The sequence below is a fragment of the Phoca vitulina genome, unplaced genomic scaffold (genome assembly GCF_004348235.1).
Source record: "Phoca vitulina isolate PV1807 unplaced genomic scaffold, GSC_HSeal_1.0 scaffold28, whole genome shotgun sequence".
In the NCBI taxonomy this organism is placed as follows: Eukaryota; Metazoa; Chordata; class Mammalia; order Carnivora; family Phocidae; genus Phoca; species Phoca vitulina.
Window position 1 is genome coordinate 26368996 of NW_022589731.1, and position 23298 is coordinate 26392293.

Sequence of the window (23298 nt, forward strand, 5' to 3'; positions counted from 1 at the left end):
CATTGAGCCAAGGTTATGTTCGAGATGAAAATGAGATTCAGTCAAAAATCTGAGTGTTTCCCCAAATCTAGACATTACACGTCATGTAGACAGAGAGTGCTGTGGCCTAGAGTGGTCTCCCCATTGGCCAAGAATGTCAGAGAAGGTGAGTGGGACACCCCGTCATCTGGGCTGGAGGCCCGTGCCCAAGGGCACCCCGCACCTTCTTCCCGGTGGTTCGTTGGCGAGGCAGCCATCGGGTGTTCGCGGCACGGTTGGGCCTGGCCAGGGGTGAGGCGGCAGAGCAGATTTCCGTGGACCCGCGTGTCTGTGACCTTCCCTTCCAGGTTCCAGTGCCCCGCGGATGCCCAGGCGTGTGTGTTCACGCTCTCCACCCGCAAGGCTTGATTCGATTTCCACAAGGAGACATTCTTGAAGGGCAGATAGCTCCCAGCTTTGCAGGAAGGATCGCAAAGCTGCCCCCGTGGGTCCCTAGGCGCGCGCAGAGGCGGGTTCAGGACCAACGGGCTGGCGTGCTCTTGTCTTCCAGGTCAGCCGGGTGGAGAGGGAGAAGAACCAGGAGCTGAGGCAGGTGCGGGAGCACGAGCAGCACAAGAACGCCGTGCTGCTCACCGAGCTCAAGACGAAGCTGCACGAGGAGAAGCTGAAGGAACTGCAGGCCGTGCGTGAGGCCCTGCTGCGGCAGCACGAGGCCGAGCTGCTGAGGGTCATCAAGATCAAGGACAACGAGAACCAGCGGCTGCAGGCCCTGCTGCACACCCTCCGGGACGGCGCCCCCGACAAGGCCAAGATCGTGCTGCTGTCCGAGGCGAAGGAGGAGGCCAAGAAGGGCTTCGAGGCGGAGAAGATAAAAATGCAGCAGGAGATCTCGGAGCTCAAGGGGGCCAAGAGGCAGGTGGAGGAGGCGCTGACCATCGCCGTCCAGGCCGACAAAATCAAGGCCGCGGAAATCAGGAGTGTGTATCACCTCCACCAGGAGGAGATCTCCCGCATCAAGAAGGAGTGCGAGCGGGAGATCCGCAGGCTGGTATGTGCTCGCGGGGCGTGGGGGAGGGGTGCTGGCGGGGTCGCTGGGGGCGGGGGGACGCGGGGCGTGGGGGCTCACTGGGTCCAGGAGGTGAGACCAGAAGGCCCACGGGTGAAGGTCATGGGCCGCCAAGGACGTCCTGATGTCGGTGCCACAAGGGAAGGCATCCTCTCCGTCTGGACCATAGGGAGTTGCCACCATCCGGTCAGGAAGGGCTAAACGCCGGCAGCCTCATCTGGGGCTTCGGGATGGCTCCGGACACCCGCTGTCCGTGGCTGGCATCCATGGAGTCGACGTCCTCAGAGACCCAGAGCGAAGGAGCTGAAGAGATATTCAGGGTTTGTGAGGGACTGTGCCTGATTCTCCTCATCCCTTGGAGCCTGGACCTCCTCAGTAATTTGGGGGAAATGGTGCTCTACTTTGGAGCCCTGTGTCCCCTGTCATGGGCTGTGTCAGGACCTAACTGGCTTTGCTGCTGGTCCCACTCAGGACCCCTGGGATCCCCGAATGGGATGCAGCAAGCTTTCCAACCAGCTCAGCCGTGCACCCGGGGCGCCTCTCCCTCCTTCTCTGGGCTCTGGTTTCCAAAGACTGCCCCGGGTCGTGCCGCCATGTTGTACTTCCCACAAGGGGTGCGGCCATTCTCCGGACCCGAGCCCCAGGGGTGAGTGCAAGACTTGGGAGCCCAACACAACTCTGCCGCGATGTGCACACGGGGCCAAACACTCCCAACCCGGACGGCCCCCCTCCTTTCCCGGACTATCCCCCATTCCGTGCCCCCTCAACCCTAAGCCATGTGTTGAGGCCGCCCTGAGCCACCAAGGCGCACTTGTGAGAAGCGAGGGGTTCCTTCCACGACAGGATGGCCCCTCCCCTCCTCTTCTGCCTGGGAAAGGGAGGGAAGCCAGTGTGGCCAGCTGGAGGACGGTGGGACAGGACGGTCAGTGCTCACTGCCCAGCTCCACGTGGCCCCTTTGTTCGTCTCGATTGGATTCACCGTCTGCAGGCCTGTGGCCCCGTCTGCCCAGCTGAGCACCTGCAACAAAACCAGCAGGTCCCTGTGCTGCCCCCAGCCCTGCAGTGGACACCCCAGGGGCAGGTCCTGGCAGCTCTTCTGGCTGGTTCTTCTGGATTTTGTGCCACATTCTCAAAAACATGCTTACGTTTCTACTTTTTTTTAAAGATTTTATTTATTTATTTGACAGAGAGACACAGCGAGAGAGGGAACACAAGCAGGGGGAGTGGGAGAGGGAGAAGCAGGGGGAGTGGGAGAGGGAGAAGCAAGCTTCCCGGCTGAGCAGGAGCCCGATGCGGGGCTCGATCCCAGGACCCCGGGATCATGACCTGAGCCGAAGGCAGATGCTTAACCCACCCAGGCGCCCCCAAATTTCTACTTCTTGGTACCTCCATTTTTGATCCTCCTTTGCCTCCCCCGGATCCCTGGCCCTCTACCTCTCCGCTCCCGCTTACCCCTAAGTTGTCCCAGCCGGGTCTTCACGGGAGAACTCAGCTCCTGTTAGTGAGGGGCCGATTCGGGGAGGTGTGGGCTGTGTCAGGGGAGACCTGCGGGGTGGCGATGATGGCAGGTGCTCGCTGGGGCCCTGGGGGAGGGGCGGGTGACGGCACGGGACAGCAGGGTGGCCCCCGGGGGGGGGCAGGGTCCAGCCACGGCCAACTCAGCCCAGCCGGGGAGCTGAGAGCACAGAGCCAGCATCCTGGGCCCAGAGCCGAGGGTATTTGGGGGCAAGAGAGGGTCCCAAGGATGCTGGGAACTTTGTCTCGCCTTAAGTGCGTATTCACTATCTGCACGACTGTCGCTGCGTTAGTGTTACTCACAAAAGACCCACAGTTATATTACCTTTGTTGTACGTACTTCTGTTTCCCCAGGAATTCATTTTTTCATTTGCTTAATTTTCTACGTGCCTATTCCTAATTCAGCCCTGAATTTCCAGGAGGGGCATCTGTGCAGCAGATCTGGACCTAGCTGGCTTTGCTGCTGGTCCCACTCAGGACCCCTGGGATCCCCGAATGGGATGCAGCAGTCTACACGTTCAATCGCCCATTTCCCTTGTGAGCAGTCTACACGTTCAGTCACGCATTTCCCTTGTTCCTGGGACGCCCCTCCCGGAGCCCTCCGTCCGCCCGCGGGGCTGCTTCCCCCTGAACCCGCTGCAAGCCTGACCTCCCGCCACCCTGGGGGCCCCCGCCCTCTCCTGGGCTGCATCCTCCTGCGTCTTCCTCTTTCTGATACATGATTTCTTCTCCTGGTGGAACAAGTGCTTGAATGACGTCCTGGAAACAGAGAGTGTGGGAGATAAATCTTGTGAGACTTTGTGTGTATGACATTTTTATTCCACGCTCAATGCTTCAACCGGGGTGGGAATCATAAGTCGCAGACACTTTCCATCAGGAACTTGAAGCCATCTCTGCTTGTATTTTAACTTCTGCGTAGCTGTGAGTACGTGGAGACCATGTGATTCCTGACCTTCCCTGTTCCCTGGGTCCCTCCCACCCCCACCCCGAAGCTGCGGGGTCTCCCCTGTGCCCAGAGCGTCCCCTGGAACATTTGTTCACACCACACGCCAGGTGGTCGGGAGCCTTTTCTAACTGGAAGCACAGTCTCCAGCTCAGGAGATGCTGTTGCCTCCTCGTCTTGCTCCCAGACGGCCTGGCGGTGAGGCGCTGGGCCTCTGAGTTTTGCTCTCCAGCCTGGCTTCTCGGAGATGCCCCCCACTCTGCCTCCTAACTCCTCGTGCAGCGTTTCCTCTCCGCCGTCATACACCGAATGCCCCAGTGCGCTCCTTCCCGGAGCGAACATGTCTCTGCCCCCCTCGCGCTCAGACACATAACAGCAGCTCATTTCCCGGAGGGTGGCCACGAAAACTGGCCTTGAAAGAGTTTTCTTCGGTTCCCTCCAAGGGCTCTGCTCCTTTGCTCCTTGCAGCCACTGCGCTCCCGTTACCCCGGACCCCTCATGGGGCTCGTGGACAGCCGGGCTGCAAGAGATTCTGCGTCGTGTTGGGGCCTCTCTCTGTTCTCCTCCCACCGAGGAATTCGAGTCAGGGCAAGAAGGCAGAACAATGGAACCAAACACATCAGGTTGGAAAGGAGGATTTAAAACTGTCTTTCTTGCAGGTGGCATGAGTTTGTAGAAAACCCTGAGCAATTTGCCACAAAACCCCCAGAACCATTAAAAGAGCTCAGCAGGTTTTCAGGATGAGGATCAATATGCAAAAGATCAGTTGTATTTTCATGCACGAGTGACAAACAGTCCAGAATGAGATTTTTTTTTAAGACTTTATTTGAGAAAGAGAGAGAGAGAGCATGAGGAGAGAGAGGGGCAGAAGGAAAGGGAGAAGCAGACTCCCCGCTGAGGCTGGCGCCCGAGGACGAGGGGCTCGATCCCAGGACCTGGAGATCATGACCTGAGCCTCAACCAAGAGTCAGATGCTCAACCAACTGAGCCAGCCAGGCGCCCACTAGGGTACTTTAAATGCAGGTTCCCAGGCTCCGCATAGCGGTTCTCATTCTGAGCATCAGTGCGGAGCCTGCTCTGGACTGCAGGGGGCGGGTCAGGGTGTGCGAGGCATCCTCTCCTCTCCACAAGGGCCATTCTTCTGCCTCAGCATCCTCCCCTGGGCATACACCACCCCAAGGGCTGCCTCGGTTTCCATACACCTTCTGTAACTGGGAGAGAGGGGTGTGGAGGGGGTGGGTGTGGGGGAGTTCATGGGGGTGAGGGGGTGTATGGGGTGTGTGGGTGCTATAGGGGGTGGGGGTGAGCGGTGGGGGAGCTCTGGGGGAGAGGCTGAGGGCTGGGGGAGCTCCCTGTAGAGGTGGGGGCCCCCCAGGACCGGACAAAGCTTTTTCTCCACCTCAGCGGGGCGTCTGCGTCATGCGCCTGCATGCCCCCTACACAAATGGGCGTTCCAGGTGGGAGTTGTAGGACCCCGCCCTGGGCATCTGCTGCCTGCTGCATCAGAGCCCCACGGCATTCGGAGGACCCCCTGGGGACACTGTCGCTGATCGTTTTTTTTTTTTAATTTTATTTTATTTTGTACTGTTCAAAAAATGTGTGGTTAGAAATTACCTTTTTTTTTTAAAATTTTATTATGTTATGTTAGTCACCATACAATACATCATTGGTTTTTGATGTAGTGATCCACGATCCATTGTTTTCGTATAACACCCAGTGCTCCATGCAGTACGTGCCCTCCTTAATGCCCATCACCGGGCTAACCCATCCTCCCAGCCCCCTCCCCTCTAAAACCCTGTTTGTTTCTCAGGTCCATAGTCTCTCATGGTTCATCTCCCCCTCCAATTCCCCCCCGTCATTTTTCCCTTCCTTCTCCTAACGTCCTCCATGCTATTCCTTATGTTCCACAAATAAGTGAAACCATATGATAATTGACTTTCTCTGTTTGACTTATTTCACTGTCACTGATCTTAAAGTGACTTTCCACCTTGGCAAAATCAAATCCCGCCCCTGCGTGAAAGCACCTTTCCTTGAATTTCCTTTGTGAGCCGGTCACCCCACTTGGCTGCAGCACATGACATGGACGGGTGACGTCTCAGGGAGGTCTGCTTTTTGGTCCAAACCATCTGCTTAAAGAGCTCATTTCAGTGGGATCTTATTTTCTGGTTTCCTGATGAAAGAAGAGTGATGTTTTTAAAGTGTCTGAGTGTGAGTGTCATTAGACCCCAGAACATAGCTGCTTAGCAATACAATTATATTTTACTGGCCCCTTTGCTTTCACTAATTCAGTGTGTTTCTATGTGCTCCAGTAAATGGGAATTTAGCAATTAAGGATTTCTTTTCTTCTCTTCAGTTCATCGCTTGCCTGTGAATTCTGTGATCTGGGTTAATGAGACATCTCATCTCTTTGTTTCCAAGCTGACTTCAGCAGATGGCTGATTTATTAGATTATTTAGCCTTAAACAGCAAGGGAAGCACCAAGTATCCCATCCTGTTCCGTTGTTTGAAAATACGTTTTAAACTGAGTCATCTTATAAATCAAGCACCGTTTGTAATGACCCCTTGCAGCCCCCGAGTCCGTCCACCTGAAGGATGGGTGGAGGGGGTGTTTGCCTCCCACTGGGAGCGGCCCACCCTTCTGCAGCCTGGACGGGGGGCTCGGAGGCAAGCGGCAGCCGCGCGCAGAGGGCCGTCTTGCAGCTGTCAGGAGGCCGAGCACTTTAGGGAGAGTGGGGAGAGCCGTGGGCCCCTCACAGCCACTAGCCTGGGGGCATGCAGAGGCCTGGGTGGGCCGGATGCTCCTGCCCTCTAGTCTGGAGTTGACTTGTCCGGAGACCCCCCTCCTCCAAGCCTTAGCTCAAAGCAAGAGTAACTAAAAATGCAGCTTTGCCAGCAAACAGTCGGGCAGCGCCTCTGCTGTCTGTCCACGCCTCGGCGCGAGGAGAGGCAGGGTGCGGAAGGACGAGGACAGTGGCTCCGGCTCTTTCTGGGCTGGGTGCCCCTCAGAGAGGAGAGGGAAGAGGCACCGAGAAGCTTCTGCCTCTCATACCCATAGCCCCCCTGCTGGAGGACGGACCTTGCTCCTCACACTCTCCTATGGATGGGGTTCAAGGAACTCGGGGAATCCCCTGCCCTGCCCAACACACAGCAGAAGGCAGGAGCTAGAGATGGGCTCTGTGGACCCGCCAGCCAATGCCAGCCCCCAGTGGCCGCCCCCGGGAGCCCCTGCAGTCCAGCACTAAAGAGGGTGGTCCTGCCAGGTGCACAGGGACGCTGGGAGGGATGCACAGAGTCCAGGAAGGAGTCTCAGTCGCACCAGCTTGAACTGAACCAGCAGAGCAGAGGTCAGCCTGGATGGGGGGGACCGGGGGGGGATCATACTGCGGCCTGAGCAGTGGGGCTCTTGGTCCAGGGCGACCTGCTTTGCATCCGGTCTCTGAGCCCGGAGACGCACTGGCAGGGCCGCTGCCTCGGGGACCCTCCCTATGCTGGTTCCAAGGGTTCCTCCCCCTGTTTCTATGGTAACTGCAGATCTGTACTCTGCCTGCCTGTGTGATTGTGTTCTGTTCTCCTTGTAGATGGAGGAGATAAAATTTAAAGACAGAGCAGTCTTCGTGCTGGAGAGAGAGTTAGGGGTTCAAGCCGGGCATGCTCAGAGACTGCAGCTCCAAAAAGAGGCTCTAGATGAGCAGCTGTCCCAGGCCAAAGAGGCTGATCGGCACCCGGGCAGCCCCAGACGGGAGCTTCCCCATGCAGGGAGTGCAGGAGACGCCTCAGACCACCCGGGAAGCCCTGTAAGCACCGCCCCACGCTTTGCCGGTGACCCAGTCACAGACCGCGCTGCACGCGGCTCCGTGGCCCTGCTCAGGCAGCTCCCCAGGGGGCTGAGAGCCTAGGGCCAGAGGCCAGAACCAGAACCTCCTGCCCCGGGGACGCTGACCGTGTCTGCAGCCCGCCAGCCGGACCCCGGACCCTTCGGCTTCTCCGGCTTGGCCGGAGGACAAACAGACTTCCGTCTCCTTCCTTTCTGGCTAGCATGGCACAGCACTGGCCTTCACTTGATCACCCCCCCATGGCCCCCCAAGGCTTCCGGCTAGAGCCGACTTGCAGCTGCCAGGCCCCCAGGCGGCCAAGGGTCCTTGCTTGCTGGTCCTGGTTCCCATCCTGGGCGACCGGGATGAGGCTGAACTGCTTCCATCTCCATGTGCACGGGCTCCTGGCTCTCCATCGCCCGCACCCCCACCGGTCACCCCCACCTGCTTTTCGTGTGACCGTGCCACCCTTCTGCTCCCCTTCAGGCTGCCGTGACAGTGTGGGGACAGCCAGCAGCCGCAGGGCTGTGACATCATTCATTCCTCATTGCTGCTCCTCATTCAGAGCCCTCTGGAGTGGTTCTGGGTAATCCGGGGTGGGGGGAGTCTAAATTCCATGGACCCTCAATGCAGGTCCTGTGGGGCCTGCTCCCTAGCCTCTCCTGCACCTGCTGAATGAGGAACCATTCCTGTGTCCTTCCCGGACATGCATTTGTTTGCTTTGAGGACAAAATGTTTGAGCTGAGCCAGCCCGAGGACAGCGACATTTCAAGAATAGAAAATAATTTTTTATAATCTTATTATAAATGGCTTAAATGGATTAAATCTTGCTCTGGCACTCGATGGATTGTGTTAACTCCAGAGAGATTCTGAAACTGGATCAAAATGTTTCCACTGATTTTTGAATGAGGTTCCAGAGGTTTCAAAAGTGACCTTATAGAATCTCAATGTGAGGGAGCACACTTCTTGGGAAACCATCTTTTGAAAGTCTTAAGTTGAACATCTTTTCCTGTGCTCACATGATCATACTAGGGAAACCGCGACCCCACCTCCTTCTCAGGGCAGACCCCTCCCGGCAGCCAGCAGCCGCCCTGGCCTTCCACCTCTGCACATCCCGGACATTCCTGCTCCTTCGTTCTGTCCCCACTGTGCGGTCTGCGGTGCCCATGGTGCTCAGCCACCGGTCACCTGTCCCTGGGAGGGCTTGCCCCCACCCACCGGCCATGTGCAGTCACGGGCGATCATGCCGCAGAACTGCTCTGTTTTCCGTGGTGCGCTAGGATTTGCAGAGCTTTTTATGCCTGTGTCTACGAACAGTTATTTGCAGTTGATTTTTGTTTTAGGAACAGCAGTTGGATGAAAAGGATGCTCGGCGCTTCCAACTTAAAATTGCAGAGCTGAGTGCGATCATTCGGAAGCTGGAGGACCGAAATGCCTTGCTGTCGGAAGAAAGGAACGAGCTGGTGAGGGGCAGCGGGGCAGGGGCACGCAGATCTGGATCCTATGGGTCTATGGCTGCTGGGGCAGGGTGCAGAAGGCGTCCACCTCCAAAATTCCTTGTGGGAAGGAGGAATGATGGTGCCAAGGGCAGGGTTTGCATACAGGCCTCTCAGCTGTTTCAATAAAGCTTTATGAACAAAACCTGGTGGGGGGATGGATGTGGGCCTCGGGCACTGGTTGGTTGATCCCTGCTCCATATTATTGAGCGAAAGTACCCTCCGTCCTGCGTGTTGTCTGGGATGAGTGAAGCCCTCCCGCCTCGGTGAAGCCATCACGATCACTCCTCACAGGCACTGGAATTTCCAGGTGACCTGTGTCTGAGTGAGAGCTTCTCCAAGGGCCCTGAAGGGCCACGGGCCAGGCGAGTCTACGCAGCTCTTATTGGCCAAATAGGGCCTTGGCCCCAGACCACCTCCCTTTGCTGGAGCCAGAGCGTGTTCCGGCCGGTCTGCCAAATCTGTACAGGGATTGTTGGCTCCACGTTACACTTGAAATCATGCTGTGTGATTAATTTTGTCTTTCAGTTAAAGCGCTTAAGGGAAGCTGAGAGTCAGTACAAGCCATTGCTGGATAAAAACAAACGCCTCACTCGGAAAAATGAAGATCTGTCCCATACTTTACGTCGGATGGAAAACAAGTTAAAATTTGTCACGCAGGAGAACATAGAAATGGTAAGGGGCCCTGCCTGGTCCATGGGGCCAGGAGGATTGCTCACCCCCACCAGCAGTGAGCAACAACCCCCTGAACTTCTCACGTGAAAGTCTTGATCATTTGATTCCCCCCCCCCCCGCCCCGTCTCACATACACTCGGGGGACTGGAAACACCTGGGCGCTGGCTGGGAGAGGAGGCGGCAGGTGAGGGTCTGAGCACTGGAGGGAAGAGGTCGTGGGCACCTGCCTGGGCAGACGCGGGCGGGGAGGTCACTGGGCAGGTCAGCCCCAGGCCTGCTGCCCGGTCGAACACAAGGAGCCCCACCCCGCATCTGCTGACTCTGAAAATCTCAGGCCCAGGTAGGAGGAGCCCCAGCACACCTGCGTGGAGGGGAAGGCGCCCGCGGACCAGCACCGTGCAGCCTCCTGTGTCCCTTCTTAGTTTAGCCAGGGTCATTGGCACGACGCGGCGGGGGGAAGGGGAGGGTTGTGAGGGGCTAGTGGGGAGGAGGGCGGGCTGTTCCTCCCTCCCCGCACCCCGCTGCAGAAATGCCTCCTTCCCACGCTCAGCTCGGAAGGCGGCGGGGTGTGCGGTGGCGGGCCGCTCACGCCGCCTGGTCTGGGGGTGCAGACTCGCCCCGCGCGCGCCCCCAGGGCCCGAGCCGACGGGGAGACGGGGCTGCGCGGCGCGAGCCCGCTGGCAGGGAGGACCCGCTCCCCGCCGCCCGACGACCCCTCACCCCACCCCTGTGACCGGGTCTGGTTGGCTTTGCAGAGACAAAGGGCCGGGATCATCAGGAGACCCAGCTCCTTAAACGACCTGGATCAGAGTCAAGACGAGAGAGAAGTTGACTTCTTGAAACTTCAAATTGTGGAGCAGCAGAACCTCATAGACGAGCTTTCTAAGGTGCCCGCGCCCCCTCGGCGGGGCCCCCGCGTCCCTCCGCGACCCCCCCGCGCCCCCTCAATCTCCGTCGGCCACGCCTTCGGCCCCCCTCCGCCACGCCCTCCAGCCCCTCCTCTCCCGTCTCCCTCGGCCCTGCCCCTCGGCCCTCCCCCGTCCCTCTCGCCCTCCTCTCCCACCCCTGGGCCCTCCCCTCCCATCTCTCTCAGCCCTTCCCCTCTCCTCCCTCGGCCTCACCCCTCCCGCCCCTCCCGCCCCTCCCCTCCCATCTCCCTTGGTCCCTCCCCTGACCGTCAGCCCCACCCCTCTCCCCTCGGCCCCGCCCCTCCCCTGCTTCTGCCCCTCCTCTCCCGTCTTCCTCGGACTCCCTCCTCCCATCTCTCGGCACGCCCATCCTCTCTCCGCCCCTCCTCTCCCACCCCTGGACCCTCCCCTCCCATCTCCCTCGGCCCCCCTCCTGCCCGGGCCCCTCCCTGCGGGCTCCACCGCGGTCATGCCTGAGTGGCCCCTAAAACTGCGTCGTCTCCTCATCGCTTTGGACCCGGGGTTTCAGCGACGGTGCGCCGCGGTGTTAGCTCCTGGGACCCCCGGGGCAGAGCAGCGCACCTGGGGACTTAGCACACAGCAACCGCTTCTCAGTCTGGAGGCCAGAATCCTGTCAAGGTGCGGCAGGACCGCGCCCCCTCCGCAAGCGCGGGGCCAGGGTCCGTCCTTTGCCGCGGGGACGCTTCTGGTGGCTGTGGGCCTCTCACTCCGGTCTCCGCCTGTCTCCGCGGGCCAGCTCTCTGTGTCCCTCCTCTTCTCTCCTGCCCACCCTAATCCAGGATGGTCTCATCTCCAGATCCCCGACTCAATCACATCTGCAGAGACCCTATTCCAGAGAAGGTCCAGGCCCAGGTGCTGGGCATTAGGCCGTGGACAGGCTCTTCAGGGCCCCGTCCCTTAACACTGCCCTGTCCCTATGGCCACTACGCTCCCAGCACAGTGTTGAAAATAGTCCTGCACCAAACCTTCTTCTAGTTACCCTGTTGGGGTCCCCTCGGGTCATTTCGGAGCAAGTTGCCTTGGTCATTCTGTGACCTCTAGAGGCAGCAGAAGGGACAGCAGTGTCTCTCCTGCTGGTGTGGCTCGTGGCCCAGAAGTGCGGGCCTGGCCTGTCTTCTTGTTGTTTTTAGTAAGTTCTATGCCCAACGTGGGGCTTGAACTCAAGACCCTGAGATCAAGAGTCACATGCTGCCCTGACTGAGCCGACCAGGGCCCCAAGGCCTGCTCCATTTTGATGACTGAAGTTGCCTCCAAAGTAACAGGAGGCCCCACTGCCCAGCACGGGCTGCAGGGTGGGGTCTCCCCAACACAGCCTCCCTGACCGCGCCTGCGAGCTGACCTCTTGTCTCGTCCAACTGCGCAGTGACCGTCCATCCCCACGTGTATAAGAACCTATGGGGCGTCGGGGAGTATAGGGAAAGGAAGAAATCTTGGTCAGTTGCGACTGTGCGTTACTGCAGTTTCTGAAAGGCCGGTGACAGGCCCTTGGCCCTGAGCCGAGGGCCCCCGGGGGCTCCTGCAGTTCCCGGTGCCCTTGGGAGGTCAGCTTAGGGAGGGAGGAGGGACCATGAGGGCCAGGTCAGATGCCCCCTCTCCAGGCAGTTGAGGTTTGGGGCAGCTGCCAGGCTCTGGGTCTCCTGGGGAGCAGGTCTGTGCTCCCAGCTCTGTAACAAGCTCTTGTCTCCCTAGACCCTGGAAACGGCCGGCTACGTGAAGAGTGTGCTAGTAAGTAATTCTCTCTCCTACATTCACACCCAGTGCCCTGTGCACTTGTCCCTGGGACCCTGGCTCCTTCTAGTCCGGACAGAGGCGGCCGTGCCAACACATGCCACCTGCCCAAAGGTTTTGCCGTGGGACCGAGAACACCCATCCGTTAGGGTCAGATAGATGCCCCAGGTGGCCTTTGGTGACACCTGCAGGAGCCAGCACCCAGCTTTGCTCATTCTTCAGGGGTGGCTGCCCTCCCTGGAGCGCTGACCCCCACCACGGGTTTCTGCCCCGCCGGCGTGGTCCAGCAGTCTAAGCGTGGCTGGTACGTGGTCAGGGTCATGGAAACTCAGTGGAGCTCCCTGGGGAGAAACGGGTTTTTGGTCTCCTTACGTGTCTGCAGGGTCCCTTTCCGGCTGTGTGGGGTTGCCGCTTCTCCAGACATCTGCTCAGAGAGTACAGAGCAGGGCTGGCCTTGGTCCCTCTCGGATTCCCATTTCTCTGTGTGGGCTGCTCAGAGCCTGCCCCCCAGCCACACACTGTGAGGAGGCTGGAGCACCCTGAGCATGGTGGGGCGCCAGCCCCCCACGTGGGCCGTCGCTCCTTTCAGCGCAAGCAGAAACCACGCGCCATCTGCCCCTTCAGTGCCAGTGTTCCTGAGCAGGGCCGCGTCTGTGACCATGCAGACGGTGGCCCATCTAGAAACCACCCTCCAAGTCCGTGCAGATGACGGCGCGGGAACATTAACAGAGCTGCTCACCCCTCAGAAAATCTCTTCCACTGGTTTTTGCAGGAGCGAGATAAGCTTTTAAGATTTCGGAAGCAAAGAAAGAAAATGGCCAAACTCCCCAAGGTAAAGGAGACGGTGTTGATGTATGTGTACACAGAATGTATGTTTTTTGTTTTTTGTTTTTTTTTTTAATTTTTTTTTATTGTTATGTTAATCCCCATACATTACATCATTAGTTTTAGATATAGTGTTCCATGATTCATTGTTTGTGCATAACACCCAGTGCTCCATGCAGAACGTGCCCTCCTCAATACCCATCACCAGGCTAACCCATCCTCCCACCCCCCTCCCCTCTAGAACCCTCAGTTTGTTTTTCAGAGTCCATCGTCTCTCATGGTTCTTCTCCCCCTCCGATTTCCCCCCCTTCATTCTTCCCCTCCTGCTACATTCTTCTTCTTTTTTTCTTTCTTAACATATATTGCATTATTTGTTTCAGAAGTACAGATCTGAGATTCAACAGTCCTGCACAATTCACAGCGCTTACCAGAACACATACCCTCCCCAGTGTCCATCACCCAGTCACCCCATCCCTCCCACCCCACCCAGAATGTATGTTTTTTAAAAGCCACTTAACACGAGGGCGTTCCTCGTGACAGCAAGGAGGAGGGGTTAGCCCTGGGACTCTGGCCTTCCCCTGCCGGGCCTGGGAGTTAGAATTCCCGCATTGCCCTGGGGCCTGCAGGCCTGCCTCGCACCCCACCCCCCACTGTGGGCTTAGCAGGGGTGACTGCTGGCCCCCCACGGCTCCGCCCAGGCCGACCTGTGCCCCCAGGGAATCTGAAGCACGATCCTTTTCCATAAACGTGTGTATTAGAGGAGATTCAGGAGATAGTCCCAGAGAACAATAACTAGTGCTCTGCTTTATGCAAAATGCGTGTGTTTTCTTGTTTGGCTTTCGAATGCTCGGGGGTGTTCCTCACGCAGCCTGGGAGATACTCCTCAGGCACGAATGCTGGTGCATCTGGCCCCTGGAAGGGCCCATGGAAGGAGTGACAGGGTGCTGGGGCTCTCTCTCCTCGGGATTATTGCAGAGCATTTAGAGATTTTCTGGAGGCCTGGAAGCCTGGCCGTGCAGAGTCCTAAGAGTGGACCAGCTGGAGGAGGCCCACCCTATCTACCTGGGCCCCCCACCGTCCCGGCGCTTCCATGAGGCAGGAGTGGGGAGAAGCCAGGCAATTGGGATAAAGGCCAGGAGCCATCAAGATGGGCTCGGCAGCCAAGGACAGGATGTTGGTTGACAGAGGCGTGGACCATTGGCCACAGTGCCCTCCAGCCTGGGTGACAGGTGACCTTCATGAGCTGGACCATGAAGGGGCCCGTTGGGGTTTCAGCACAGGGAGGACCCGGGAGGCTCCCGTGACGGTCTGGGCCAGGAGTTAGGGAGAGTGTCGGGGACACTGGCAGGAGGGACTTGGGTGGAATGGATGGTGGACATGGGGTGAGGAGGGGACACGGGTCCATGTCTGGACTAACTCAGTTCCTTTTGGCCAGAAGCCGGTTGTGGTGGAGACCTTCTTTGGATATGACGAAGAGGCTTCCCTGGAATCCGATGGCTCCTCCATCTCTTATCAGACAGACAGGACGGACCAGACTCCGTGTACCCCCGACGATGACCTGGAGGAGGTAGCCTCCCACAGGGGCTTCTGGACAGGCTGGGGCAGGGCCTGGAGGCAGTGAGGATCAGGGTCGGGGACGTGGGGCTCTGCTGTGCGGCCTGCCCCCTGGAGCGGTGGGCTCGGGGGCCCTCACTGGCTGTGCCCCCCAGTAGCCTGTGCTCGTGTCCTTCCATACAGTGGGACAGAGGGCTCCCTGCCTCTCAAAGGGCTGCCCCAGGGGGTCTGAACCACCCAGTGTGGGGAGGCTGGCAGCAACGCCGAGGGCCACGCCGAGGTGTTCATCAGGGTGACAGGCAGTGCAGAATAGCGTTGTCTCTGATAAAGCCCACCCAGCCTGACCTCCCCACCAGTCCTTCTTGCAGAAGGAACCATCCTCAGATGCAGGCGGCTGGCTGAGCCCTGCATGTGGGAGGAAGCTGGGCTTGGTTTGGTCTCACTGGCTTGGCCCCTGTGGCTGCAGGACAAGGAATAGCAGGCTGTCCGCGGCCCCGACAGGCCCAGGGGCACTAAGGCCATGGGTAGGGCCTGCCCTGGCCGATCCGGGCAGGTGACCCATGGCCAGGGACCCACTTAGAGACCTAAGACATCGTAGCAGAGCTGCTGCCACAGCCTTGGGGGTAAGGAGCGCAGGGGGAGCGGGGGCCAGGCTAGGGTCCCTGGGCCCGGTCACTCTCGGGCACAGCCACCCTCCATACCAGACCTAGGCCTTGTTCTTGGAGAAGCAAGCGCTTTGGGGTCCGGGGGGACCCTGGGAAGGCCGCAGCAGCCCCCTGCCTTCTGTCTGGGGCAGCAGGTGTCCCTGTGGCCAGAAGGAGGCATTTAGGGATCTCTGCAGGAAGGTGGGGGTGGGGAGGAGAAGCATTCCCCGGGTCCAGGTCTCACCTGACACATCTGGGGGGCAGATGGGGCCCCCGCCGAGCCCCTGGCCTGGCTGCCGGCCCCTGAGGTGCACCCTGGCCTTAGTGCAGCCAGCTGGGCCTTTCCCCGGGGGGGCTCCAGGCTCACCTCCCCGCGGCCCCAGGTAAGCCTGCATCTCCGTGCACCTGTCCAGGGCGTGGCCAAGGAGGAGACGGAGCTGAGGTTCCGGCAGCTGACCATGGAGTACCAGGCTCTGCAGCGAGCCTACGCCTTGCTGCAGGAGCAGGTCGGAGGGACGCTGGACGCAGAGCGAGAAGTTAAGGTCTAACTGACTTCTACTCCACGACGTTCCAGCTCCCGCTGGGCTCCTCCCCACTTGACCCCCGGCCTTGGCAGGGACACTTGCATTGCTTCACCTTCCGGGCGAAGCCCTCTCTCCCACGGTTCTTGCCGGGCCTGCTGAGGCTCCCTGAGGCGATTAAGGACCAATCGGGCCTAGGGGTGGGTGGGGCCTCCCAGAGTGGTCCCAGGCACAGGTGTGAGTGATGGTCCCTCGGAGAGCCACGTGTGTCCCCTCTGGGGACTGTGGCTGGCGGGCAAGGGGAAGTTTGCTTCCTCGCAAACCGTCCAGTGGTGCTCTTGGGGGGCTCTCCTGGAGCTGAGGCTCAGAGATGGGGAAGGGCCAGCGTTGCAGCTCAGTTCTGGAAATTTGCCAAGATCATTCATTCATCCAATACACCTGAGCTCAGCTGCTGTGCCCACCTTGACCCTGAGCCTCACCAGGCAGGCCCTGCTGGGAACAGGTAGGTGTCCCCCTCCTGCCCCTGCCTCCCTGGACCCTGGCCCAGGCGCTCATGCCCCGTCCTCAAAGGCAGGAACATGGGGCTGACAGGTGCCCTCGCTGGCCACCAGGGGAGGCTGTGGCAGGGGGCTGTGCCCTGCCCTCCCTGAGCCCCCTCCCCTGCTCCCTGACGTGTGGCCTGCCCTGCCAGGGCTCAGAGGGGATGCCCTGCACAAGGAGATGGGCTGCATCCTGTACACCTGAAGGGCTGTCCTGCCCAGCTGCCCTGGGGCCTGGGGGCCAACTCTGTCCCTAGCATACAGGGCAAGGGGCCGGTCAGCTGGTTCTGGGACTCCAGCTGGCCGGCTGAGCGTGGACTCTTGGAAGCAGGGCACAGTGTCAGTGCGGTCCCCTTACCACATCCATCCTCGCTGCCTGGAGAGTCACTCGGCCTACTCCCTGTCAGCAAATTGATCTCCCTCCAGGTTCACGTGTATCACCCGGGCCCTAGGAGGGCAGAGGCCGGGGGAGGGGAGGGGAGGGAGAGCCAGGGTCCGCTGATGTCTGAAGAGGAACCCTGGGTCAGGCCAGTGGATCCCCTGCCCTCCTCAGCTTGAGGGCCACCGGACCCTGTGCCCAGCTGGCCCAAGTGCTCTCATCTGCCCAGAGCTGTTCCCAGGGAGCAGGAGTACTGGAATGAAGTGCCCTGTGGCTGGGACCCCGTGAGAGCAAATTAACTCCAGGGAGGGTGGCCTGGACCCTCTGGGGGCCTTGCCTGCACCGGGCACTGAGGGTGGGCTTCTGCAGGGACTGGCGGGGGGGGGGGCCGGGGGGAGTCAAGTTCACGCAGAATGTGGAGCAAGGTGATCCGGGACCGGCAGAGGGCGCCGTGCAGGACGGGAAGGGCCGATGGCCGATGGCCGATGGCTGAGCCCGCGTGCAACCGGTCCGTGCGTCCTCCGTGCTCCATCCTCCATCCTCCGTGTCAGCCAGAGCCCGGAACAAGCCCCCCAGTGGCCAGGGCCCCGCAGCACTCCACTGCCCTCACCAGCTGTTTCATCCTGTCGACAGACATTTCCCCTAACAGTCCCTCAGAATGAGTCTGTAGGGCGTCCCCCTAGTCTAAGTGAGCCTTAGACTCACAGAGCCTCCCTGCAAACTCGAGGATGGCGTCCTCTCCCTTAGCGGAGGCTGAGGCCCGCTGAAAGCCTCCATCCCTGCGGGCGTGTCCCGGCTGCGAGAGAAAGTTTGATGTATCCCTCCTCCCATCCTACAGACCCGCGAGCAGCTGCAAGCAGAGGTGCAGAGAGCCCAGACGCGGATAGAAGACCTGGAGCAGACCCTGGCCGAGCAGGGGCAGGTGAGGCTCGAGCGGGAGCCGGGTGCCCCACCAACACGGAGGGTGCCCGAGGGGTGCGGACGGTCCACGGGTGTGTGGGGGCTGCGCTCGGCAGACTGGTGCCCCACTAAGAAATGCAGACACTGAGGGGAGCATGTATCAGAGGAAGGGCACAGCACAGCTTGACGGGGGCGCCTGGGCAGACCCTCTCTCCCCCCAGCTCAGGGCCAGGGCTGCCCCTGGAGACCGCTGGTCACTCCCTCACCCCTATGCCCATCGCCACCTCTGGGCTCTTCAAATCCTGGGGGCAAGCGTCCATCGCCCATGGCCACGAGCCTCTGACCTGCTGGACGGCGCACTTCCAGGTGGACCCAAGATGAGGCAGGAGGACGTCTGTGTAGGGCTGGGAGGGTCCACCCCCGGGCTGCATGGGAAAGCGCCTGGCTCACCATCAAGCCAGCGCAGACTCACGGTGGCCCTCGACGTGTTCGCCTCTGGGTGGACGGTGGGATGGAAGAGAGGAGGACCTGAGCGGCACAGGGTCATGTTGCCCACGCCCCTGCCTGAGCGTGCGCGGCCCCAGAGTCCGTGCTGGGCACCTGTAGCCGTTTACCTGAAACCCGCTGGACTGGCTTGCACCCCATCGGGGCCACCACCCCTCCCCCGGGGCCCCGTGCGCTCAGGCAGCGGGAATGGTGCTCAGGAGCTGTGCTGTGCGCGGCCTTCGCGGACCCTGCCTGGACCTTTGAGTGGGATGCCTGGGCCCCACGCCCTGCCATCTGTGCTGGAGAACTGCAGCGGCGGGTTAGCTGGGACGCGAGCCGGAGGAGGACGGGCAGGAGGACACGGCTGCCTCTCATCTGCAGATGTGAACCTTCACACTTCACAGATGACTTTGCGGGGAAGAACCTGGAAGCAAGTGGACTGTGAGGGGCAGCGGGCGTTCCTCCCAACCCCTTACTGAGGATGCTGCTGGAGGAGGGAGCGTCGGGGCTTTTGGAGACACCTGATCACGGGGCCGGGTCGGCCGGGCGTCCACACACGTCTCTCCCCAGAGCACAAAAGCTGGCCTCCGTCCGTATGTCTGACTGTGAATGCACAGGACACCCCCCGAGTGACCAGGCTCCTGTTGGCTCCGTGTCAAGGTCCCTGGACCCGTGACACCCGCATGGCTCCACGTGCCGCTGGTGCCTGGCGTGGGCTGGTGTGGTCCGGGAGTGCTGGCCACGTGGTGGCGCGAGGTGTCTGCTCTCCGTCCAGGCCCCCCGGCAACTACGGGGGGTCGTAGGCTTTCATTCACTGCAGGACAGGAACGGTGGGCAGGCGGCAGCTGCGGAAGCTGGGTGTTGAGTCCGTTCTGCTGAATTGTGATTTAAATGCTGGCTTTGCCTTAATCCCGGGGTGTATTTATTTCTCTAATTTAATTCCGTTTTCAAGGACATGAAGTGGATTGAAGAGAAGCAAGCGCTGTATCGAAGGAACCAAGAGCTTGTGGAGAAGGTAGCGCCCCCACCCCCCATGCTCCCGGGAACTGTCGTCTGGGGAGAGGTCCTTGGAGGGTCCATGGAGCTGGGTCCACCCAGCAGCTGTGAGTGTGCCCGGTGGACGGGCTGTGGGCCACAGCTGCCGGGCCCCCTCCAGAGCTGACCTTACTAGTTACGGGGTTGTTCAAACAGAATCAGAAACAAGTCAACCCGATGTGTGAGGCCCGCACCTTCCAAAGGGTGAGCGCAATGCATCCATGGGCTCCCCTGGCTTCCGGTTAACAGGAAGCCCCAAAACACTGTTGTCCCTGCAACCCGCCCCCGGGCTGGGGCTCTGTGGGCTGGAAGATTTTATGTGATGGGCCAGAAAACACGGTGCCCGCTGGCCCGTTCCTGTTAGCGGCCCGAGCTCCTGCCTGGACCCGCCTCACTTGCCCTTCTCCCTGCAGGTGAGATGCCCATTCTACACACGAGCTCCCTAAGTCAGCCTGTTCTCGGGGCCCACAGCACGGAGGGCCGAGCACTGTGCAGGGCTCGTCAGAGGACACCTGCGCTGCTTGGGACGGTCCCCAGTGGGTGGCACCCCAGAGCCGCTGGAGCAGGGCGCTCAGACCGGGGCGGGAGCGGGGGCTACGGTTCAGAGGCAGAAAGGCCACCAGCGCCATCGTCTTGCCTGGTGAGGGTGCTGCGTGCGGCCCTTCCCCACCAGCCGCAGGCCTCGTCCTGGGCCGAGGACGGGCAGGGGCAGAGGCACTCGCCCGGGCAGCCACAGCCCTTCTAGAGAAGAGCCAGGCCAGCGCGTCCTCACAAGCCTTAGGGGCGCCACCGTGACCGTGCTCTGCGCAGACCAGCAGCCTCCAAACCAAGCCCGTGGGCCACAGTCCAGTCCCACACGGGGCCCTGCTTTGGTGCTGTTAGGTCTTGAATTGTGCGTGACGCCCACATTTCCTGTAGACTGTCCATATATGTGTCTTAAATCACGGCAGCTGTGTTTATGGTGTTCTCATGCACATGTACACACCTGTGTGCATGGAAATGCTTGTGTGCACACATAACGTTCACGTGCACACTTAAATGCTCACTTGTACATATAACACATGCACATAAACGCTTCTGTGTGCACAAAAATATGTCTACATATAAATGCTTATGTGCACGCATACTCTTTGTACACTTGCATGCACACTTACACGCTTCTATGCACACACATTAGTGTGCATACATACTGCTTGCATGCACATTTAAGCACTCTGTGCACTCTTAAACACATTTAAACGCACGTGCACACATAGATGTTCATGTACACTTGCACACTGTGTACACTTACAGTGCTCGGTGCACACTTTAAACCTTTGCTTTCCTCTGGCTGCCATGTACACGGGGTCACGTTCAGGGTAGGGGCTGCCCACGGCCTTGGCTGCTCAGCTTGACGCCGGGCACTGTGGAAGGAACCCACCCCCACAGCACCTTGCAGGATGTTGAGCCCCTGGATCCATCTCCACCCACCCCTGAGCATCCCAGCGGTGCATTCAGCTCCCCACATTCAGTTCAGGGGGGATGGGCCAGGCCATCTGGCCCAGTGGACACCCTCTGGCACGCCCTTCCCTGTCCTCCCAAGGCCGCATGCCCCAGGATGCATTGCTCTCACCCTTTGGAAGGTGTGGGCCTCAAACGTCAGGTTGACTTGTTTCTGATTCTGCTTGAACAATCCCATAATTAGTAAGATCAGCTCTGGAGGGGGCCCGGCAGCTGTGGCCCATGGCCCCTCCATCGGACAGCAATGCACCTTCGGGTTCTGGGCCAGCCTGTGCTTGAAGGAGCACTGTCCTGGCGACGGCAGGGGCCGCATGGGGACATCTTAGCGGCTCTTCCCTTGATGGGCCCCTTCTCTTCCCCATCTCTGCTCAGACGGCTGGGCCGGGCTCAGGGCCACTCTGGGGGCATCCATGGTTCCTCGCCCCTTGCATCTGCCCCTGCATCCGCCCCCTTCCCACCCCCGTGAGCCAACTCCAGCTGGAGTGAGGGCTCTGGGCGCCGGGGCAGGTCAGCCAGCCCCACAGATAGCCAGAAGCTGTCGGGAAAGCTGGGAGTGGACCTCATGTGACCTCAGTGTGTCACCTGCCTTTTATTTGACAGATTAAACAAATGGAAATAGAAGAGGGTCGGTTAAAACACGAGGTCCAGGATGCAAGGGACCAAAACGAGCTGCTGGAGTTCCGGATCCTGGAGCTCGAGGTGTGCCGGGGGCGTGGGTGCGGGGTGCGTAGGGGAGAGGCCACCATCCTGCAGAGCTGCTGCGATGGAGGAGGCGCTTGGCCTTCCTGACCTGGGCCCTTGCTCATGACCCCAAGAGGGTGGGTTGGAAAGGAGGCACCTCTCTGCCCAAGGGCCACGGATGAAAGCCCAGAATGAACAAGACATGAGTCTGCTTCCAGACTCACGGGGCTGGGCAGTGATGGCTCCGCCCGGAGGGGCCATGATGGCGGCAGCTGTCCTGAGCGGGGGCCACACGCCTGACCACGGTGGTCACCAGCGGACATTTGCTCCCTGCTCGTTTAAGCAGCCCAGTGCGGGCTGCTGGGGGCCACGCAGTGACCAGGTGCCTGTCTGTGCACAGCTGTCCTGGGCCCCCGTCCTCCCCTGTGACCTTGGCCTCCTGCAGAGGAGGAAGCGGGAGCCAGACTCCCTCGGGGGAGGGTCCAGCCGCAAACGGACGGCCACGTGGCTGCCCTCACCTTCCACCGTCTCTCTCTCTTGGCCGGGAGCGCAGCTGGGGGGTGTGGTGCATTTGTGAGGCCGGAGGACGTGCCCTGGGCCAGCGTCTGCCCTGCTGGCTGCCCACACACAGCTCCGGGGCCTCCTCCTCAGTCCTAGCCACCTTCAGGACCCCCGGTGACCCTGGTTGCCGGGAGTGTGCGCGTGCGCACACATGACCGCCCCTTGGCCTCCAGGGCTCCTGCATGTGGCTCTGGGTGATGAGGGGGGCAGCACCACCAGCCACTGTGCTCAGGGGCTCGCTCGGGTAGGCCTGTGGAGGGTGACACTGCTCGCGGAGGCTCCCGACAGCCTGGGGATCATGGCAGACCAGCAAGTCAGCGGCAGGGGATGGGGGCAGAGGAGCAGGAGCTGAGGGAGCTGAGCCGGGGGCTCCAGGGCCTGCCCGGGCTGGGAGGTCCCGCTGCTGCCCCTGGGCTTTGTTTCACAAATGCAGACCACATTCGCTGGCCTCGTGTCTCCACCCTGTCCCTGGGTGGCCCCCAGCACAGCCCCCATGCCCAGCCTCCCGCTCTCTGTCCTAGGAGAGGGAGAGGAAGTCTCCGGCCATCAACTTCCACCACACCCCCTTCGCAGAAGGGAAGAGCCCCCTCCAGGCCTACTGCGAAGCTGAAGGAGTGACGGTAAACCCCCGCCCCCCACCCCTGCACCCTGCACAACCTCACCCGGCTGGCATTCACCTCCGGGTATCCCTGTCTTTGCCTCCAGGACATCCTGGTCACGGAGCTGATGAAGCAGCTGGACATCCTGGGGGATAACGCCGTAAGTGTATGTCGCTCTCCTGACTTGTGCATGCCTCCTCATGCCAGCCCCCAACCCATCAGCCCCCCAGGGTCCAGGGATCCCCATGAGTCCCGCTGCCAGTCTGCCATGGCTGCCCTGCCCGCCGGCACCCTCCCTGAGGCCACAGCTGCTTGGTACGGCCCCTGGAATTTGGGAGAAATCCTGCTCCTTTCTCATGTTCTTGCACCCGGCTGAGTGGCAACTCGCACCCAGAAGCACGGGGTTCGGAGCCTCTGTTCGGCCAGGATGGGGAACCCTCTGCTGTGCATACCCAGTTCTCCCAGCCATGATGCTTCTGGCCACATGTTCTCAGTTTCTGAATCCCAGTCAGTTGCTAAGCCTTCCCACAGCTTAATGGAGGTGGGGGCTGCAGATCCTCTAGTACCTTAGATATCCCAGACTCTTAGGGGTTCCCACTTCCTTGGTTTTGGGGGAAGGGCAGAGACCATAAATAATCTGCAAATCTTATTTAGGGCCCAGTTCCAATTTCTACAGCAACCTCCTTGAAGAATACTGATTGAGTGACTGAGTGACTGTACTCCTTCATCCTCCATCCATCCATCCCTCCCTTCACCTTTCACCCTCCAACCATCATCTCTCCATTCCATCTATTCATCCTTCCTCCATCCTTCCCTCCATCCCCCATCCATTCATCCATCTTCTATCCTCCATTTACCTATCCATCCATCCATCCTCCATCCACCCATCCTCCATCCACCCATCCTCCATCCATCCATCCCTCCCTCAACC

General features: G+C 60.1%; 1 protein-coding gene across 18 annotated transcripts in view; it reads left to right on the plus strand.

Annotated features, from left to right (window-relative positions):
- JAKMIP3 (Janus kinase and microtubule interacting protein 3) overlaps positions 1-22997 on the plus strand; it is a 78219-nt gene extending 55222 nt beyond the window's left edge. For 10 of the 18 annotated variants that reach the window (XM_032422978.1, XM_032422976.1, XM_032422970.1 and 7 more), the window contains 14 exons: positions 530-1027; positions 7082-7297; positions 8659-8778; positions 9340-9486; positions 10242-10373; positions 12105-12140; positions 12916-12975; positions 14404-14535; positions 15580-15708; positions 17444-17527; positions 18944-19006; positions 21127-21225; positions 22290-22388; positions 22474-22997. In XM_032422978.1, coding sequence (XP_032278869.1) covers positions 530-1027; positions 7082-7297; positions 8659-8778; positions 9340-9486; positions 10242-10373; positions 12105-12140; positions 12916-12975; positions 14404-14535; positions 15580-15708; positions 17444-17527; positions 18944-19006; positions 21127-21225; positions 22290-22388; positions 22474-22743 — 2085 coding nt within the window. In that variant the 3' untranslated portion in view covers positions 22744-22997. The remainder of the gene's footprint in view (positions 1-529; positions 1028-7081; positions 7298-8658; positions 8779-9339; positions 9487-10241; positions 10374-12104; positions 12141-12915; positions 12976-14403; positions 14536-15579; positions 15709-17443; positions 17528-18943; positions 19007-21126; positions 21226-22289; positions 22389-22473) is intronic. The other 8 variants (XM_032422979.1, XM_032422980.1, XM_032422981.1 and 5 more) reach the window with 8 other exon arrangements.
- The last annotated feature ends 301 nt before the right edge of the window (positions 22998-23298 follow it).